The sequence below is a fragment of the Triturus cristatus genome, chromosome 12 (assembly GCF_964204655.1).
Source record: "Triturus cristatus chromosome 12, aTriCri1.1, whole genome shotgun sequence".
Lineage (NCBI taxonomy): Eukaryota > Metazoa > Chordata > Amphibia > Caudata > Salamandridae > Triturus > Triturus cristatus.
In genome coordinates this window covers 604,624,940-604,643,926 of record NC_140595.1, presented here as the reverse complement: position 1 = coordinate 604,643,926, position 18,987 = coordinate 604,624,940, and the positions used below count along the sequence as shown (strand labels likewise).

At 42.7% G+C, this 18,987-nt stretch overlaps 1 protein-coding gene across 1 annotated transcript in view; it reads left to right on the top strand.

Annotated features, from left to right (window-relative positions):
• Positions 1–18,987, top strand: part of HAS3 (hyaluronan synthase 3) — a 79,536-nt gene that overhangs the window by 42,903 nt on the left and 17,646 nt on the right. The window contains exon 3 of the mRNA XM_085639556.1: positions 16,585–16,686. Within this exon, the coding sequence (XP_085495682.1) occupies positions 16,585–16,686 (102 nt within the window). The remainder of the gene's footprint in view (positions 1–16,584; positions 16,687–18,987) is intronic.

The following is an 18,987-nucleotide window of genomic DNA, read 5'->3' as shown; positions in this document are numbered from 1 at the left end:
CCTTGTAAATGGCAAAATACCCCGTCTACTGTTGGTGTGACCCAACACCACTTATTTTGAAGAATGAGGTGGTTAGCACCTTTCTGAATTCAAGGTGGTCTTGGGTGTTTCTTGTCAGCCCAGTCAGCAATGCAGAGTTCCTTGAAGGCGGAATGTCTTGTTAGGGGTGACCACAGACACATTGGAGTATTGGTGTGATGTTTATCCATAGTCTAAGAAGTGTGGTCATGGAGGTGACGTGCTAATACATATTGAATTCTTTGCAGTTTTTAGAGAAATAAGAGTGGATCCCTGTGTAAAGACTGTTTGTATAGACTTTATGAAACATGAAAGTGTGATGGTGGCTTCAAGCTTCTGTGGAAAACCTAAATGAAAAAAATGTGTAAAACGTTTGCATGGTGTGACAACCAATTATTTTAACTTGGTTAAATTGAGCAACCTGTTGCAGCCTGGAATCCATGATCATCTCAGATTTCTATTGATGTTGCTGGTGATGGGCGTAGTTCCTGCAACAGATTGTTGCAGGCTGGTAGTTCTTCCATTCTATCCATGTCAATATTTATGTTTTGGAACAGGCTCATTTAAGGTGGCTCCTCAGCATTCATTGATCGATGGCTTGGAAGCAGCCGCTTTGTCCTGAGGTGTCAAGATCCATCTGGCTTTCTAGCGTTAGGAGGAGCTTAGTGTCATCAGCATAGTTAAATCAGGTTTGGTTGAACTACTTAATTAGGTCTGGGATCAGGAATAGATGGTGTTTAGGAGCAGTGGTTAGAATAACACGCCTAGAAGCACATTAGCATTAGTGCTGAAAGGGGGTGATGCAAATGAAGGCTGCAAGAAGATACTGGATGTGTTGGAGATTTATGAGGACATCCAACCTACACCAGTTCCTTTGAAGCTTGGGGTGGCACCTTGTTAGATGGTCTGAAAGTAGGTTATTGTATTCCAGGATGTTGCAGAGCTGATTGAAGGAAGTTCTTTCAATCATTTGTCCTAAGAGCAGGCTTTTGGAGACTGATAAATAGCTGGCAGGGTCCGTTGGATCAAGGTCCACTTTCTCTGTAGTGGTCTGAAGTAAGATGTTTGCAGACGGAAGCATAGGTGCCTGGAGGGATTTCCAGCAATATCCTTACAGGGAAGGTGGCAGTTGTCGGGAGTAGGATCATTTGCCTTGGCCAGTTCCCTGAATTGGGAGAGTCGATTGAATGAGGCAAAGGTCTGCTGTCTGCTGGTGGACTTGGCCATGCTAAACTGGGCCTGGCTGGTGTGGATGTTGAGTATCTTGCTCCTAGGAGATGTTCCTGCATCTTTGCTCTTGAAACAAGGTAATTTATAATAGCTTTTACAGGATGATTGATATCCTATTTTAATCCATTTGATAAATTTAGTCTGAGCTCATGTTGACATTTCCTCCAGCAGAACCCACATACATCTCCATGCTGCCATGTCAAATTCCATTTCGCTGTTAGTTTATTCCCCGACAGTTACTTAGCAGTTGCAATTGAAGAATATTCTTTAAGGTTTCTCACCTAATCTGTTTGGAGTTCCACTTCCCTTTTCGCCTCAAGCTGTAACATTTTGTCAGCATCTTCCGTGCCCTGAAGTAACTAAAAAGGTGATAGATAGAATTTTATGAAATCCACAAATAAATAGTAAATGAATAACTTCCCTATATTGTAATAATGAGGGGGTGTTGTCAAATTTAAGAGTAAAAATTCAACGTGTATTACCCTTTTAAATGTAGTAACAATCTGCTGCACCATACCTACCGTCCAGGTCATTTGCATATTTTTACCAAATTTTGAGTGGCCTCTATTTTGGGTGCTTGTCAATTGTTCTTCAATCATTCACTTGTGTCCTATTTTTTTTTTAAATACAAATTTGTATTGTGTCAAAAGTCATAGACAGTGCAGTCCTTAACCCAGGAAACATCTGCCACATCAAACATTGCAGATCATTGTTTTTGACAGTTAGTTTATACATTATTATCGTCAAAATCATGCAATTCAACATAACAAGCACCTCAACCCCCCCCTCCCCCCCGTTGCACCCCACGGCTGCGTTTCGGCTGCCACCACATCTCCCATCCCAACGAATCAATCCCTTTACCACATATCCAGTCCCTTACCTTAGGGGCCCACATATCAAGGTAGATACAGATGCGTTCACCAGGGGCACCGGGTCCAATTCCAAGCCTCGATAATCTGCCCACTGTCTCCAGATTTTGGGGTGTTTTTGCGGGCAGCCCTAGCCTTAAATATCGGGATCTCTAACACCATACTAAAGTCCAGCCCATTTTTCCAGGCTGAGAGAGAGGGAGGGGCCATCCCTTTGCACAGCCACTTGTGTGCTATTTTAAATTCATCCTTTGTAGTTATTATTGTGAAGTTGGAAGACAGTAAATAGTTTTTCTGGCATCAGTTCATTGTAATTTCGAATTACATGTTCAGTGTTAAACGCAGTGTTCGGTTTAACAAATACACCTGCATTGTGGCCTGTGGTGTACCCGCCTTTCAAAAGCTTATACTTTACAATGCTTGTTTTTCATAATTTTAAAGGTAAATAAGAGAAACAAACATGGAAAACCCATATATGGCGAAGTAAATATCACAATTTGAACTTAATAATCTCTTGGGTCATCAACATTCCAAATGACGAAATCGATCTATGTCACAATACTCCTTGTGTGCTGTCAAGCATCCTGCGTCTCAATTTCAGGTTATTTACTATATAATTTAGTCTTTCGTTCCGATGTCTGTTCTGCTTGGAGTCTGTTCACTCTTTCTATTGGAATTCTAAGTCTGTGAGTTTACAACTCTCAGAATGATGATTTGGTCTGTCCATACGGAGGCAGTTCACAGTTAAACTTAGATTCAATGTTATTGTTGAGTCATTTTATTTGCAGAATCAGTTATAGAAAGTTGGCATATTCCATGCTGTCCTTTGGCTACAAGTTGTAAGCACATTTTCTCTAGATTGCAATTCACTGGGCTGCAGAGGACTGTTTTGTTCACGTTCAAGAATAATGCCATTTTCCCAGGGTGAAAACAATTTCATAAATATTTGGGGACACATCAATATTAATAAATTGAAAAATGTTTCCCTCACCTCTAAGCCAATATACAGGACATTAACAGCTGCATTTAAGAGGTGTCTTCATTTTATAAAAGCACAATTCTATCCTGTTTCCATTAAGATGGAAGAGTGGCCCCCATATAATTACCAGATTGATTAAAATTGAGCAGTTATGGGTTCGAGTTGCTTCTAACTCTCTCCCCCCACAGATAATCAGTGCTGTGGACTTTGCCTATGAAAGATCAATGATATTGAGTCTATGTCCATAGCACCTAGTAGAACAGGGTGTCACCCAGTTCATAGACTGCGTTTCTCCAAGCAACGATTAGTGACATCAAAAGCATACTCCTTTGCTAGAGTATTGTTTCTGGCAATATCATTGGAAGACCTCCATGATGACATTCCCTGGGTATCGGGAATTGTTGTCAGCTTCTCCATCCTCTGCTGTAATTACTAGAATCCCCCCATTGTATCGCCCATTACATAAACATTGTGTTTTTTTGTAGAGACTAACTTAACAATTTTTTCCAAACAATGATTTTTAATTCGTACTTTAGCTTTTTTTTTTTTATTATGATCAAACAATTACTCATTCCAGGGACCTTGAGAGTGTAATGCAGAGGCAAGTAAAAACTCCATGTGTCTTAATGAAAAATGTAATAGTGCTATTTGAACAGCCCATCCCCTATTACATTAACCAGCATTTTATACAGTTATACCCTGAATGATGGCGTTTAGAGTTCCCACAACTATGATAGGGCTGGCAAAGGTATTTATTAAAAAGCACAATATTCTTCTTCCAGGTACAAATAGTGCGTCAGAAAGACTTTCTTAGAATATGTTTTATCTTTGTATGTACCCTCTGCTTTTTGTAAACAAAAACATGCCTTGACACTCAGTTCTCAGTAATGCTATTCATTTTCTCCACCTGCACAGCCCCACCTTTCCTTTCCACTACACCCTGCCCTTTCCCACACTGTCTGGGAAAATAACCCACTTTGTGGCTGTAATCCTTCAGCCTTTTTAGCTCCATGGTTCAATGCTCCTCCTAGATAAACGAGATATAAACGTGTGAAAACGGACAATAAATCTTATACAACCCAGAAAAGAAAACTTCTCAAACTTTGTAAGAGCACGCTTTGATTGTTTCCTCTCTGGAGGCAGTGAAAGTGTTTCTTTTGTTTGTACCACCATTACACCAAATTAATGGTCTGATTTAAAGACTGGAGATGGAGTACACGGCCCAAGAAACCCTTGGTCCGCTTGCCTCATGTAGCAATGTGTGGTCCGTAAGTATTCTATCGATGGAGCCCCCGTTGGCTCCTTTGACGGAATACTTCCTCTGATGGTCAAATAGATAGATGTAATGTCTTTATTTTTCCCGGTCATTCACCACCAGGAAAGCCCTAGTGGTTGGGGTATGGGGGCAAATAAATAATGACCCCCCCCACACTCCCAGGGTGTGAGGGTTCTTTAGCTTTTTGTTTTTCAGAAACAAACACCCACTTTGGGAGTTTGTTTTTGAAAACAACACTTTTATAAATGTTTGGCAGACAGCCATGGTCTACCAAACCTTTTGCCCATTGAAAGGACAGTGGTTCCTTTCAAATTACAGAGAGAACTGCTGGGCTGGTAGTCACCTTTAAATTTGGCAGATGGTCTTCAGTCAGTGTGGAGGAGGTAAGGTCCTCCGCCACTTTGTTGGATGTACTCCCTCCTCAAAACTATAAATCAGGCTCCACGTCTCATTGCAGCAGATTGTCTTGAGCTTTGATGGCTCTTGTAGATACAAATTGAACCGCATGCTTTAAATTGATCAATAAGGAGTGGAGTCTTCAGCATTGACTAAATCTAGGTTTGGTCAAATCTGACCAAGCAAAAAAAAAATATGTTCTCCATCTTCAGCATGCTTTGCTTAAATGCTTTTGTTGAAGTGCAAAGCTCACAAATTTGTCAAAAAGAAGTGAGGTTTCACTGGATCTATTGCTAGTTGAAAACGAAACCTACGAGTTGTACTTCAAGAGATTCAGCTGCACATATTCAGGCACAGCCTTGGAAAAGAGGTCATTTTTGTGTATGGAAGGATGATTCCTTCAGCTTTTTCTCGGATTCCAATGACTCTCAAATGTTCCCTTGCATGCCTGTTTTCTATATCTTCGAGCTTCAATACGCATCGCTCATGTGGTCGGATAGTGTGGCAATCTTGGTTGCATTTTTAAAGGTGATATTTTCAGTTTCATTCACTAGTGTATATATTTTTGACATTTCATTATTCATTCTCATCATATGTTCTCAATTGTGGATATTTATTTTGAAGTTGATAACTGATTTTTCCAACCATCACAGAATTGAAGTGAGGCTCTTCTTATCGGGCACAGCATGGATAAAATGAGGTTATTAAGGTGGTCTTTTCATGACTCCAGTCCTTCATTTGTGTCTTGGTTGTTCCCCCTTGACAGAAGAAATGGAGATGGTATTTGCTTCAAAATCCCTAGCCATGACTGGCCGTTCTCTGACTTTGTTATTATTGTTCTGTGATAATACATAAAATTGCTAGTTTACATTTCTGAAATGGGGATATGAATATGTGTCTTGAAGAAAGGTGGACTCCTCATATATTGATCTTGCTGTAGTGCTGCAAGGATTATAGTATTATCTTTGGAACCACCCCAACACTCTTTCTTTCTTCCTGTCATCCTGGGTCACTTTAGTGTCTCCTCTTCTTTACCTATGAGGAAGTTGTTCCTTAATTCAGTTCTTTTTTGTGTTAAAAGATGTCCATTAGGGAAGGGCCTTCAGGAGGGCTCTCAAGACCTGCCTCTTCGATGCTCCCCCCGCCCCCTTAGCGCTTTGAGACCCTCACGGGTGAGTAATGCGCTTACAATTTCCTGATTGATTGATTGATTAGGAATTCCTGCTCCTCTTCCCCGGTGACTCTCCCCCGCAGTATATAAGAGACTTGTCACTCTTCTACTCATAAGTATTTCCCCAGACCTGGTCCCAAATGTAAAGTCTCTCAGCTTTATCTTCAATCTCAATCTTAAATGATCATACCTCAAAACTAATTAAACCTGCCTTCTATGAACTACATCTGGTCAGGAAGCTGTAACCTTCACCCCACACTCAGACTGTAGAGGCTCAGTACAAGCTCTTCTTCTCAAACATCATGATGGAGGAAACGCAATCCTGGCATGTCTCTCTAAATCATTTACTGCACTACAAAAACATTCTCCACTTTGCTGCTCAGTAGTTACATGGTCAAAAAAGTAGATCACATCATACCTATCCTAAGAAAGCTTATCTGGCTTCTGATTAAATTTAATATTGATTTCAAGTTTTCCTGCATAACTTGTACAGCAATTCACTGTGGCTTTCGACCTTTGAATAATAGGTGAGGAACAAAATATCAGAAACAGGAATCATCTAATTCACAAAATTCCAAATATCAAAAAAGAAAAAAACTCAAAGCAAGCCTTCCTATGCCTTGCTCGAAGGCTGTGGAACTCCATTCTTGATCTCATTAGACTAAACCCTGATCCCCCTTTTTCCAAAAGGACATCAATATACACATTGTTAGACTCCAAAACCCTTTTTAATACTTAACAGAATGTTCTCCCAGATTACTACTGCTCTTCTGTTATAATGAGTTTACATTCTTTTGTTATGTTTAAAGCTATCTGCTACCCCTGTGGGTAAGACTATGCCATTGAAATTCTTTATAAATAAACTAAATAACATATTTGAGAGTGTTATTAGCTTTCATAGGCTCTTCCCCTCATAATTCCTCTTACAGGAGCCAGTTTTTCTAGTCATTGACTTACCTAGTCTAGCAGTCTCGGCTTTTTTGTTGCTAAGACCCAATACTGATTATTTGCATTTTCTGCTAGGAACCAATATTGATTATTTGCTTTTCTTAACATCAGACAAAATTGCTGATCATTGCAGGCCCGGTTCTTCAGTCACCTCGCTGTCACTTTCCATTGCAGACGCTGCAGATTCCTGGTCCACATTTTTATGGGTTGAGTGCACACAGACCACTTCTTGGAATACAATTTTGGGATTAACTCAAACAGGCAGATGCGAGTGGTTACAAGTGGACCTGGAAGCAGCGTAGCTTTCCATTTCATTTTGTAGGTCTGGCAGTGACAGGAATAACTCCATAATGCTGCATGGACATGTAGAAAGCAAACTAGGAGCGTTGTGTTTATCCATCTTAACTTTCCCTTTCCAGGGCTTCCATGGTTGCAATGATACTGCTGGGACGTGCTTAAAACTGTAGGAGGTGCAAGGCCACTGAGAGAGCTTTGCTCAGGAATGCAGGTGCTGAGAATACTGAGAACAGTGTGTGGCTTTCAAAAACTCAGAATTAATGTCCAAGAGCATACTGCAGTATGTCTCAGTAAACAGGCTCAGTTGCTAACCACTACTGATGTTCACAAGTTGTACATAAAGCCAGTGTCATGCGGATTAACTGTATCACAAGAATAAACTTGCCAAAGTTAAGTAACTCTTCTGATCTCACTTTAACAACTAGGGTAGCTCTGGTCAAAGGCCTATAATGCTCTATAAAGAATCTGCAGGTGAGGTTGTGCATCTGGTCTTTGAGTCCTGCCCCTAAAGGTTGTGATGAACCTTCGGGTGCGGAGTTCTTTGCTGCAGAAAGATCACCTAAGGACTTTTATAAAAAAAACAAGGCAGTCAGTGGTCAAGAAAACAACATTCAGATGAAATTGGTTGAAGAGTTAGGACAGGACCTGCGCCCCAAGGACGTTATTAATACAGAGCACTGCACACTAGGACAAAATGGTTGCAATCACTCTTTGGTGTCATGCACTTGTATTCCTCTTGTCACAGTTTTACACCTTTTGTGTATGTCTACAAATCTCACAGAACAATATATATAATTATAGATGGATAACAGTGAATAATGGGGTCGTTTTTCACCGAGGGGTTCTGAGTGACATCAAAAAGGCAATGAGAGTGAAGGCTGACTTGCCTATAATGTCCCTGAGAACCCTGAAGTGAAAAATATCCCCGTTATTCACGGTTACCCATCTATATCATGATATATATTATCTACTGGCGGTCGCCAGTAGATAGTTATAGTTGGGACCGTGTTTCCATAGGAAATCTGAAAGTTCTATTTTGAATAACTTTGGCGCCGGTTGACGAATCCTCGCGAAATTTTCAAAACTAATGGGGCGCTCCGTTCAGCTCCTACCCTGAAAGTCTCGGGGTGATTCGTCAAGCGGGGGCCGAGAAAAAAGGGGGGTCCCAAAACGCGTTTTCCCCATGCATTTTCCCATAGGACCTTTAGCCGAAGGTACAGCCCGAAAGGGCTGAACAGAATTACTTGAAATTTGGCAGAGAGGTAGTCCTCAGGTCAGGGAAGTGCCTTTTGCATGTATGGAGTCAATCTGTTCAGTATTTCCTGAGAAAATTGCAGTTAAAAGCACATAAATATCTATAGCCGCGCACCGTGCGCGCACCCTAACGTGCGCAAGCGTAATTCTGATTGGTGGTTACATGTCAGTCAACGTTCGAATCGGTCGAAATCAAGAAGTGTCGGCCGCCATTTTGTTTGTTGTGGGTGCGAGAGTGAAAAAGAGAGGTGGCGAACGTGAAAAGGGGGCAGGGTAGAGAGTTCCTGACCCCCTAGCCTTTGTCAGGGGGTCCCTAAAGGGCCCCGAAGAGTGAAAAAACATTTTATTTTTTTTTCAAAAAATTGCGGGTTGCGCGCACGGTGCGCGCCCGGTGAAAAATATTTAAAAAATAAATAAATAATACATACATAACATAGCATTTAAAAAAACGTACAAATTCACATAAAAAACCATAGGTTTCACACACGTTATAGTTAGGAATTAGCATTTAAAAAACCTTGCAAATTCACTTAAAAAACCATAGGTTTCACACATGTTATAGTTAGGTGGATATTTCACTCGTAAAAAACCAATGAAATTCCCCCGTTATAGTTAGTTCAGATAACTATAACTCGCGCGGCCGCCACTCTATCACAAGGATGATGTCATGAGTGATGCCACTGACCAGGTCATGAGTGATGTAATATGCGGCGACATGAGCACTGGATTGCGGGCGCGCGAGTTATAGTTATCTGAACTAACTATAACGGTGGAATTTCATTGGTTTTTTACGAGTGAAATGTCCACCTAACTATAACATGTGTGAAACCTATGGTTTTTTAAGTGAATATATATATATACACACACCCACACACATATAGATATATATAAAAACATATATATATACACACACACACACACACACACACACACACACATATATATATATATACACACACACACACACATATATACACAAATATATATCGATTCCGCTTTTCCCTAGTGCATCATCGCACCGAAGATAGGAACACGAACACTTTGCTCTGCTGTTGCCAGGATTTTCTTTATTTCATATATACAAAAAGGTGCTGCCTCATAAATATATATATATATATATATATATCCTATCCAGATCATATGCAAGTGCCTTCATCTGCTATGCAGGGGTAGAGGAGTAACAGGGGAGCCACACATAGTGTCTCCTTCTTTTTCCAATTATAGAAATATATAATGGCCCCCACGCCCCTGATTCTTTCCAACCCCTTCCTCCCCAAAGCTGTACTAGAAGCAGCACTGCACTGACAGTCTCTCAGAGAGCCCTTTCAGAGCAGCCTAGATTTCATTATATCCTAGCAAAAGTGGGTAACAACATTTATTTCACACTGTTGCTACGTCATAGCAGCGAATAACGAGATATAGAATCTTGTATTCATGATAGTGGCGCTCAGTGAGTCATACTTTTCAAGAACCTGTGACCACACGGGACTTAGGCAAGATCACACTTGAGTCAACGTTAGGGATCCAGGATCCTGCTCTTCCTATGGTGAGACTATCTCAACAGCCTAATGGGTCACGTTGATCACGCGCTGTATAGCAGCGATCAAGGCGCAAGTTGCACAGTGTCTAGAATTACAAATTAACATAATATCTATGCATTAAGAATTTTTATTCATCAAGAAACCTCCTTTAGGAGCAATATACAAATTCGCTAGAAAGGCAGAGCTCTTTGATGAAACTGAAAATAACAAACCATTAAAACTGGCCAGAAAATGTTTTTCTGAAAACATGCAAATAATCAAAGTAAACGGGATAGCACTGAGAAAAACTGACAAAATATGGGGGTAAGCTGAAATGTAAAATGCACAATACAGTACCCAAGGTAACTGTGAGGTGAGTCTCAAAAAGACTCTTTAGGCAGAAAATGCAACCGCTGAGAATCCTTTGTCCACAGTCTTTACAAATATTTGCATTTGCTCCCCTGATACTAATTACTGAACAATTACTACACCCTACCAGGAATCAATTGTGCAAAGTGCCTACTCTATTTCCAAAACTGAAATCAATTGCACATACACATAGGGCCTGATTTAGGAAGAACTAGCACTGGTGCCAAGACCTCCCCTGAAATGCACCAAGCAAGCAAGTGGATAGATCCAGGTGGAATTCTGGTATTTCAGGCAGAAGGCCAGTAAGGACCTTCAGTGTACCTCAGGGGTATGCACTCTCTGCCTACCATCCCAGAGGTCAATGTGAGTAGATCTACCGGGAACAATATTCCCAAGCTTTTTTAACTTTCCCAAACCAGTTCCCAAACTACTTGATAAAAAAAAAAAGAACTGTTCCTGAAAGGTTAACGCCCACTTTGAGTTGCCTTGGGCTGAAAAAGAATCAGCTGGTCTCCTGTACTATGAAGCAAAAGAAGGGTCCGGCAAGGCAGTGACGTAGCAAAGGGGGGGCTGGCATGAGTTTTGGGGCGGCGGCCTCCCTACCTCCCTTTTACCTGTACCTGTCACGGGGCGGCAGACGCAGGTATCTTCTGCACCCACCGCTCTTACATGCACAGGGACCGCCACAGGCAGCTAAAGGTCTAGCTACACCGCTGCAGGCAGGTAAAGAAGAAACAAACTTTCTCTCCAAGGTGCCTGCTACCCGAACAAAATGTAAATGTATGCATTTGGTTAATTGGCAAATTAAAGAAGGCTCGAGAGCCAGAGTAGTCTTTAATTGATAATCATTGTGACAAAGAGTGATACTTTTTGCAAGGTACTGTAAGAATGTTACCAGTTCTGGAATGCCTCCTTTTAATGGAACCCTCTATAAAAAATAAGGTTTGCACTGGATATAGTCTAACTTCCTACTACTAAAAATATATCTTTTGAAAGCTCTGTAAGCAATTTAACACTGAACCTTTTTGCGCATTTTGTGGCAGCCTACCTTATTCAGTATGTATCCTATCTTATACTGTAATACATTTTTAAATCTAGCGTTAGCCCAGACTTTTTGATGATGTTAAAATGATGTGTGTAATATACTTACTTACAGTAGCGTAACGTGCGGGGGGCACAGGGGCAGTTGCCCCAGTCGCACAATTCTTAGGGGGCTCAACATTTTAAAAGAAAAACAATTTGTGCTATCTTTTTCTTTAAAAATTTTGCTCCAGGAAATGCTAATGGTCCACGTGTTAGGGGACGCAATACTTGCCTTGCCCAGGGTGCTGGCAACCCATGCTACGCCGCTGCTTACTTATAGGTGCTTTCTGCCACCCTTCTTCATCCATTAACATGTTATTGTGGCATTCACATTTTTCTTCCACCACTAAAGCACACTGCTTGGGGTAGTGGATCAGCACACTTCAGCCATTGGCTACTTTCCTGTGAGCGACAGAGTTTTCCCTTTCTTAAGGAGCACATACAAAGTCAGGGCCGGTTTTAGCGTTTGTGGCATGCAGTGTGACAATCTTTGTTGGTGCCCCCCCCCCCCCCCCCCCAAGACCGCCTTCTCTACTACCCTCCAAGGGTGACCTCATCTCTACAAAGCCTCTCACTCACATGTATTTAATTTCTTTTATAGCGCTACTCATACCAAAGTAGGGTGTCATAACACTTTAAATCACACAAACATACTTCCAATGGAATACTGAGACAATGCATCATACAAGTTTGCAAATTCATGTATAGGAAATATTACATAGGACAAAGAGTACTACAAGGTGTAGGATTCACATTTCAGCTGTACTGTTAGGCCATATACTTTAACTCCTTCAGTGCCCATGACGAGATGGTCTCGTCATGGAGCGCGGTTACGCTGTGCCCATGACGAGACTATCTCGTCATGAACCCCGCCCGCTAATGAAAGGGCCGGCACAGGGCGGGGAAAGGGCGGGGCACTGAAGGGGTTAAGAGTGCTTGGTTTGGAGAAGCAAAAATTCATTTAAAATGAAACCCAATGGTTGGTGTTGGCTTTGGCTTTTCTATTAAGAATTAATTTCTACCCAAACAAACCCTTTTAGTAACCTCAGAGTAACAAACGACAGGGGGAAACCATAAGGTTCTAAACCTATGCTTTGCAATTTGCACGCATCTCTTTAATGCACGTTCATCGCTCACTTTCCTATATTACAGGAATTGTAACTTATGAGCTGCAAGTAACAAAAGGATCTCTGTGACAAAAGTGTAACCCACTGAGCGGTCTACATAAAATTCAATTATGTTACACATGCGTTGCAGCAGGTGCATTAACCCTTTGTGCTATTCAATTATGAGACAGGCTACAACTATACATAACTCAGATCACTGCAGCATTTATATTAAACACCAGAGTTATCTTGACATTTTCATTATTGCCTGAAAATTGCTGAGCACACAAGGCTCTTTGCAGCAAGCACTTTTAATCCCATAAGATATTTCAAAATACAGCCCCTCCGAGCTTGGCGCTGTGTGAAACTGCACCAGTTGCACCGCCTTAAAACCAGCGCTGCGTCAAGGGACTACTCAGGCAATATCTGCTTTTTGAGACTAAAACAAAATATGCTTGCTTTTAGCCAATGGTTTTTATTACATTGATGAGGGCCCAGCAGTTTCCTCAACAGCAAAGTTTTGCAAAAAAACTATTGAAAAACATAACAAGCATTGGCAAAGTCAAAATGTTGTCAGTCAGAGCAGGCCTATTGGCAAAGCCAATGCTTGCTTAAAAAGGAGCAGTGTCTCTTATACTGTGTATAATATATTTTTTTAACTAATCACTAACGTATTCACAGTGCTTTCAGTATCAGGCTGGGACCCCATAGCGCTATAAATGCACATACAACTATTCCACAGGGCACCAACCAAATTTCAAATCAGTGACACCCCATTTAAACACAGACCTCTGAAGTGACACCATTAAGCACATCAATGCACTTATTACAAATTTATTTCAACTTGCATTTATTTTGTGTTTAAGGTGTGTGCATTATATTTTACATACAGCTACCTGTATGTGAAAGGCCCACAAGATAGTTACAGAATATTCTGTTAGTTTTTAGCTACATCTCTAAACTCCCTACACACGCACACACTCACTGACACCTTCCCCATTGTTATCAGGATCAAGGTACCCATGAATTTTGTAAGCACTCCTGACGTAGCCATTGAGTCATGGGCCCAAGTGCAACAAAGGAAATGAGCCCTCTGGCCAGGGCTGGACTGGGGACCATAACTGGCCCTGGCAAACTGCTCGGCCGGCCCCCTGGGGGTGCAGCCGAGCTGTTTACTAGGGCCGGTTTAGGCCAATTTTGTTACAGGGAGCCCATATTACCGGCTCCCGGTAAGAAAAATGGCCCTGCAGGGGCCCAAAACCGCCCCCCATCCTCGTGGCCCACCGGGGAAACGCCCGGTGTCCGCTATGGCCAGTCCGGCCCTGCCTCTGGCCGCTGTTTGAACTGTGAAATACAGCAATAATCAGTGTTCAGTGGGACCCTCAGGCCTCTGGGCCCTGGTGCCGCTGCACTAATGGAAGCTACTACCCTAGTTTCACCACCCCGTTACTCTCGACTAACATGAATGTTGTTTCAACTGGAAGAACCCAACACACGCACATTTAAACACCAGTGAATACAGCCTAGCACCCATAAATAACTCTGCATTAGGTGGCACATAGTACCCTGCATCAAGGTACCACTGGCAGTTGCGTATCAAAGAAGCATTGCATAATGTGCAGCTGATGGTTGTCAGAGGGTTGTATCTGATAGAGACAGTTTGCCGCAGATTCCTTATCTTAGAATCCTCCTCAGGCGCGGAAAAGAAGGAGCTGATATCCGTGCGTTGGAGCGGGCTTATATGGACTCCGTTATCATCATATCCGGGAGACAACATCAATACAGAGTCACTCAACGCCCTCTGCCGACACCAGAGGTACTGCTGGGAAAATTTCCAGATCCAGTTTGGAACCTGGGGAGGATTCTAAGATAAGGAATTTAGGGCGAGATCCTGTCTCTACCAGATAAGGCGTTATCGAATTTAAGTAACTTGTCCATTAGTAGTGCTCCCAAATGTGGTGTACAGCAGCGTTAACAGATTAATGTACAAAATGGATTAAATGGTGAAATTCTGTCAAAGGGACAGATGGATTTGTTATAGGGGCTGACAAAATAATATCAGAGAGGTCACAATGAGCCTCATGTCAGGGATGACTAAATCATCAAACCCTGTTTCTGTCTTTGCATTCTAGATCTTGTAGATTATTCTTCATCATAAACACAAGACTACAAGTGCCAGAATATCAAGTAAAACAAGCATTTGCAATGCAATAAGTCTCGCATTTAAGAGAGTTTGAGCTATTGGCATTGTAAATGACAATGCCTTTTATTTATGTGTTGTTTTTAAAGCAGATGAATAAAAGGCATTTTCATTTACAATGCCAATAGTTTAAACTCTCACAAATGCGAGACCTATTGCATTGCAAATGCATTTGGTGTCCGTGCTATACACATTTTTAAAAAGCATTAGAAGAGAGTGTGTCCTGCCTGCAACAGCAGGCAGGACAAAGCTGTTTAAGAAAATAGTGCTCGGAGGCTGTAGTTAAAGCCTACCAAGTAACAACACGCATAACGGGGGGACGCCATGGGAGGTTACAATGAGACAAGGTGGTACTAAGGGGGGACTACTAAGCTTATTGATCAATGAACAGCCACAGTTTACAGTGGACAATGACACAAGCCAATGAAAAATATGGGTGGAGAGTGGGCGGAGCTTCAAGTCCCTACCTGAATACAGCATGCCTCGCAGAGCAGCGCATGCGCTGCCCAGGCTCGACCTAAAACACTGAACGGAAGAATCTGCTCATGCCTGATAAAGGAGAACATGAGGACATTTTGTAAGACAAAGTAGGATATTGTTTTATGCAGAATTGGGCCAAAGTATTCTCCAAAGAAAGTGTCATATCCCTATGAGGCAGACATGTTTAATTTTTAGGTCTTGCTAGTCTGGAAGACGTATTGTTACCAATTCTTTAAAATATACATAGATTGGGCTTAGACTCAACCAAGAGGAGTAATACTGTCCCATTTAATGCTATTGGCTATTTGATGTATAGTTCCACTTTCCAGTAAGTAATCCCAATGGAATGCATAGCGACTATCTTACTTATGAAAAGTACGCTTAATAATGACAATGTTTATCACATTCAATTCTTTATCTCCTATATGCATTTTATGCAGAATGCCATCCTTCTTTTGCAATCTTTTTTCCCACATCGGCAAAGCCAACAGGGCAGACCTTAATGTGGTAAACATTATTAGTGTACACATTGCTTGTAACGAGCTTGTGAGAATGCCTGTGTTTACAAGCGTTGGCACTTAAAAGCCAGACCTATTGGCTTGGCCTTTGCTTGGTTCCCTTTGCAAGCACAGTATTTTTCTAGTTCCTTGCTCCTCAACCTTCAGCCATGAAAATGCTCTTGCTGCAAAAACCTTTTTACGAGAATAATAAATAAAGGAACTCGAGGCATTTTGAGTAGAAGAACTGCATGGCATGTGACTACTGTCTGCCATTGCCAGGAGGCGTGAGTTTGAGCTGCTCAGCTGCATACATTTAAATAATGAATAATCCTGTATGTGCAACGATTTTGCGACTGTAAATTTCAAGTCCACTGCATTGACTATTGGCAGGGCCCACCACAAGGCCTGAGAGATATTGACACCATCTTTCCTTTGTGGATTGCAAGAAGACTTACATAGGCAGGATAAATGACTGTAGAATGTCCTGTTGCAATATATGTTTAGAAGTAAGTAGCTATGTGTTTATTTGCCCAGTCTGGGATCCAGGCAGCCATTTCAGGGTTTTTATGGAAATAATAAAAAAATAAAATACAAATTAAGTACCTGCTTGCCACTCTTTTTAAGGATACATTTTAATTAGTTTAACCCACTTTACATCCATATCTGGTCACATTCGCTACAGAGAGGCTATGCAGTCTTAGTTGGTGTAGACAGTCCCTGCTAGTTCTTTCTTGTGGCCCACCTGGCAGCTCCCCGCCTGTGACCTGGTTGCTTCTCATTGAAGTGGTTTCTCATTGAACTGTCTCCCTGTAACCGCCTGCAAGCATCACACGGTGTCATCACCACACTGACTTAGCATCTTCCTCTTTGTTCGTTTACCTGTTGCAGGTGTGCGACTCCGACACCGTGCTGGACCCCGCCTGTACTGTGGAAATGCTGCGTATCCTGGAGGAAGACCCTAAGGTTGGAGGCGTCGGTGGAGACGTCCAGGTAAACACCCTGGAGATGATGCTACACTGCAAAGTATCTCATGAGGAGGATGCTGCGTTGTGAAGGTTTACACTCTGAGTAGCTGCGCGCTATATAGGCTCATTCATTTGTTCCTTCATTCATATTGGTGTTGTTATGTGCAGGTCAATATAAGTGTTATCCTCTGGCACGCCATGCTGATACTGCTCGTATGCAGGTTGGTCCCCAGTACTATAGTCTGCAAATCTTCACACACAAGTTGGGCCCTGGTGCTGCCATCCCTAGGTCCTTGTGTTCACATTGGCCCCTGGGCTTCTCTCCTGTGGGGTTTGTGTTCATGTTGAGCCCTCGTTCCATCCTGTACAGGGTCTTGTATTTATATAGGACTCTGCTCCTTGCTCGTCATTGTATTCAGTGGACCCCATAGCTTCTCTCTAAAGGTACTTGCATTCGTGTTGAGCCTCTATGCGACTCCTCAGATCATTATATTTGCACAGGGCCCCTGTGATTCTCTTTGCACCCACACTGGAGCCCTCTTTTCCTTTCTGCATGTCCTTGTATCCATATTGCATCTGTGTGCTACTCTCTGTAGGCCCATGTGTCCAGTTCAGGCAACACCACAGTGCTACTCAGCACTGTCCTTTGTATCTACATTGGGTTCTTTCAGTACTCTCCTCTGGTACTTGTGTCTTGGTTGGGTCCATGTGCTACTCTCCCATTGTGTTTTTCCTCAGGCTAGGCCTCTGTTTCGTATTGTGCAGGTGTCACTACACAGACTCACCTCTACCCTTAGCTTGACTCAGAACTCAGGAAGGATTTCTAGGCCAGGCTCCTAAAAGAGGAAATGCATAACAGCTGTTGGAGAGTAGGATCTGCTTCTTATAGTTACCCCCACTTTTTGCTGATGTTTCACTGTTTTCGACTTAGATTGACTGGGATCCTGCTATCCAGGACCCCCGTCTAGCTGCTTTCTCCTCTAAATTGATTGCATGTACTTCAGGTACACTCCAGATTGGATTCTGGGGTACCCTTATCGGTCCCTCGTATATGGTCTACTATATACCCAGGGCATATGTACCCCAGAGGCCTCCCAGGGGCTGCAGCATGTATTATACCACCCCTGGGAGACCATTCAAAATGACACCACAGGTCTGCTACAGCCGCCTATGTACGGTGGTGCATGCACCCCTTACTTAGATATAGGTTCACTATATCTATTCTTTATCACTGCACATATAGACCTATCTGTCACCCCTATGGCAGGCCTTATCAATCCTGAAGGCAAGGTGCTGGGTTTTATGTGAGAGGGTGCACCTGCATGAGCAGAGCCCCTCTACAGTCTTCGGTACCTATTTTCCAGGGTTGCTTGTGATGCAGCCAACCATATATATTTTAAGTGCATTATAACCTCACGGTAAATGCTAACTTTAAAACGGCTGTTTAGAAACGTGTCGTATTTGGTATCGAACACCTTGGAATCATACCTCCACACCAGTAACTGGTGTGGGAGGTACGATTCCACCCTACTAGAGGGACTTATGTGAACACTGGTACACCCGGTACCAGCTTTCCAGAACCTGGGCATCACAAAATGGATGCTGTCTGCCCTCCTGCTGCTGGACGAAACTCGAGCCGAGGACGGCCTGACAATAGGTTTCCTGTCACAGGGAGGTGTGACCATCTCCCAGACAGGCTTTAGTGTATTGGGGCTGGGTGGGTGCACTCTGAGAGTGCTTTGATGTCTGCACTGGGGGCATATTTGGTGTCCCTGTGCATAGTCCAGATCAAACCGGTTGCAGGAGCCATTTGCTCCTGTTCTGGCGCGAAACTGGACAAAGGACAAGGGTGTAGCCACCCCTCTTCTCCTGACCCTCCCATAGGTGGGTCCACAGAGTTTGTCTCACCCCTTCCTTGGGTATAAAGTAGGAACCCCTGACTACAGGACTTTAGATTTTACCTGGACTAAACTCTGCTACAGAAACCAAGTACTTTGACGATCTGCACGATGCTGGATGACTGAAGAATCTCCCCTGGAGTAAAGGAGTTACTTCCCTGCAAGGCAGGCACCTAAAACAGATCTGACCAGTTTTCATCTCCCGAGCTCCTGAGGACTCCGAAGATTTTTGCAACACAGGAGGTGGGTTCCCGAGGTTTCTGAGGTTGATCTGTGCTCTCAGCAGTTCTGAGGCCCCTATCCCTCGTGGGGACCGTGCAACCCGAACCCCAGTGCACCGCTTTCTTTTGCAGCAGCATATGCTTTTTGGCGATCCCTGAGGCTGTGCTTTGGGCTACTTGTAGTCCTGACACCGAGCAGTAATTCCA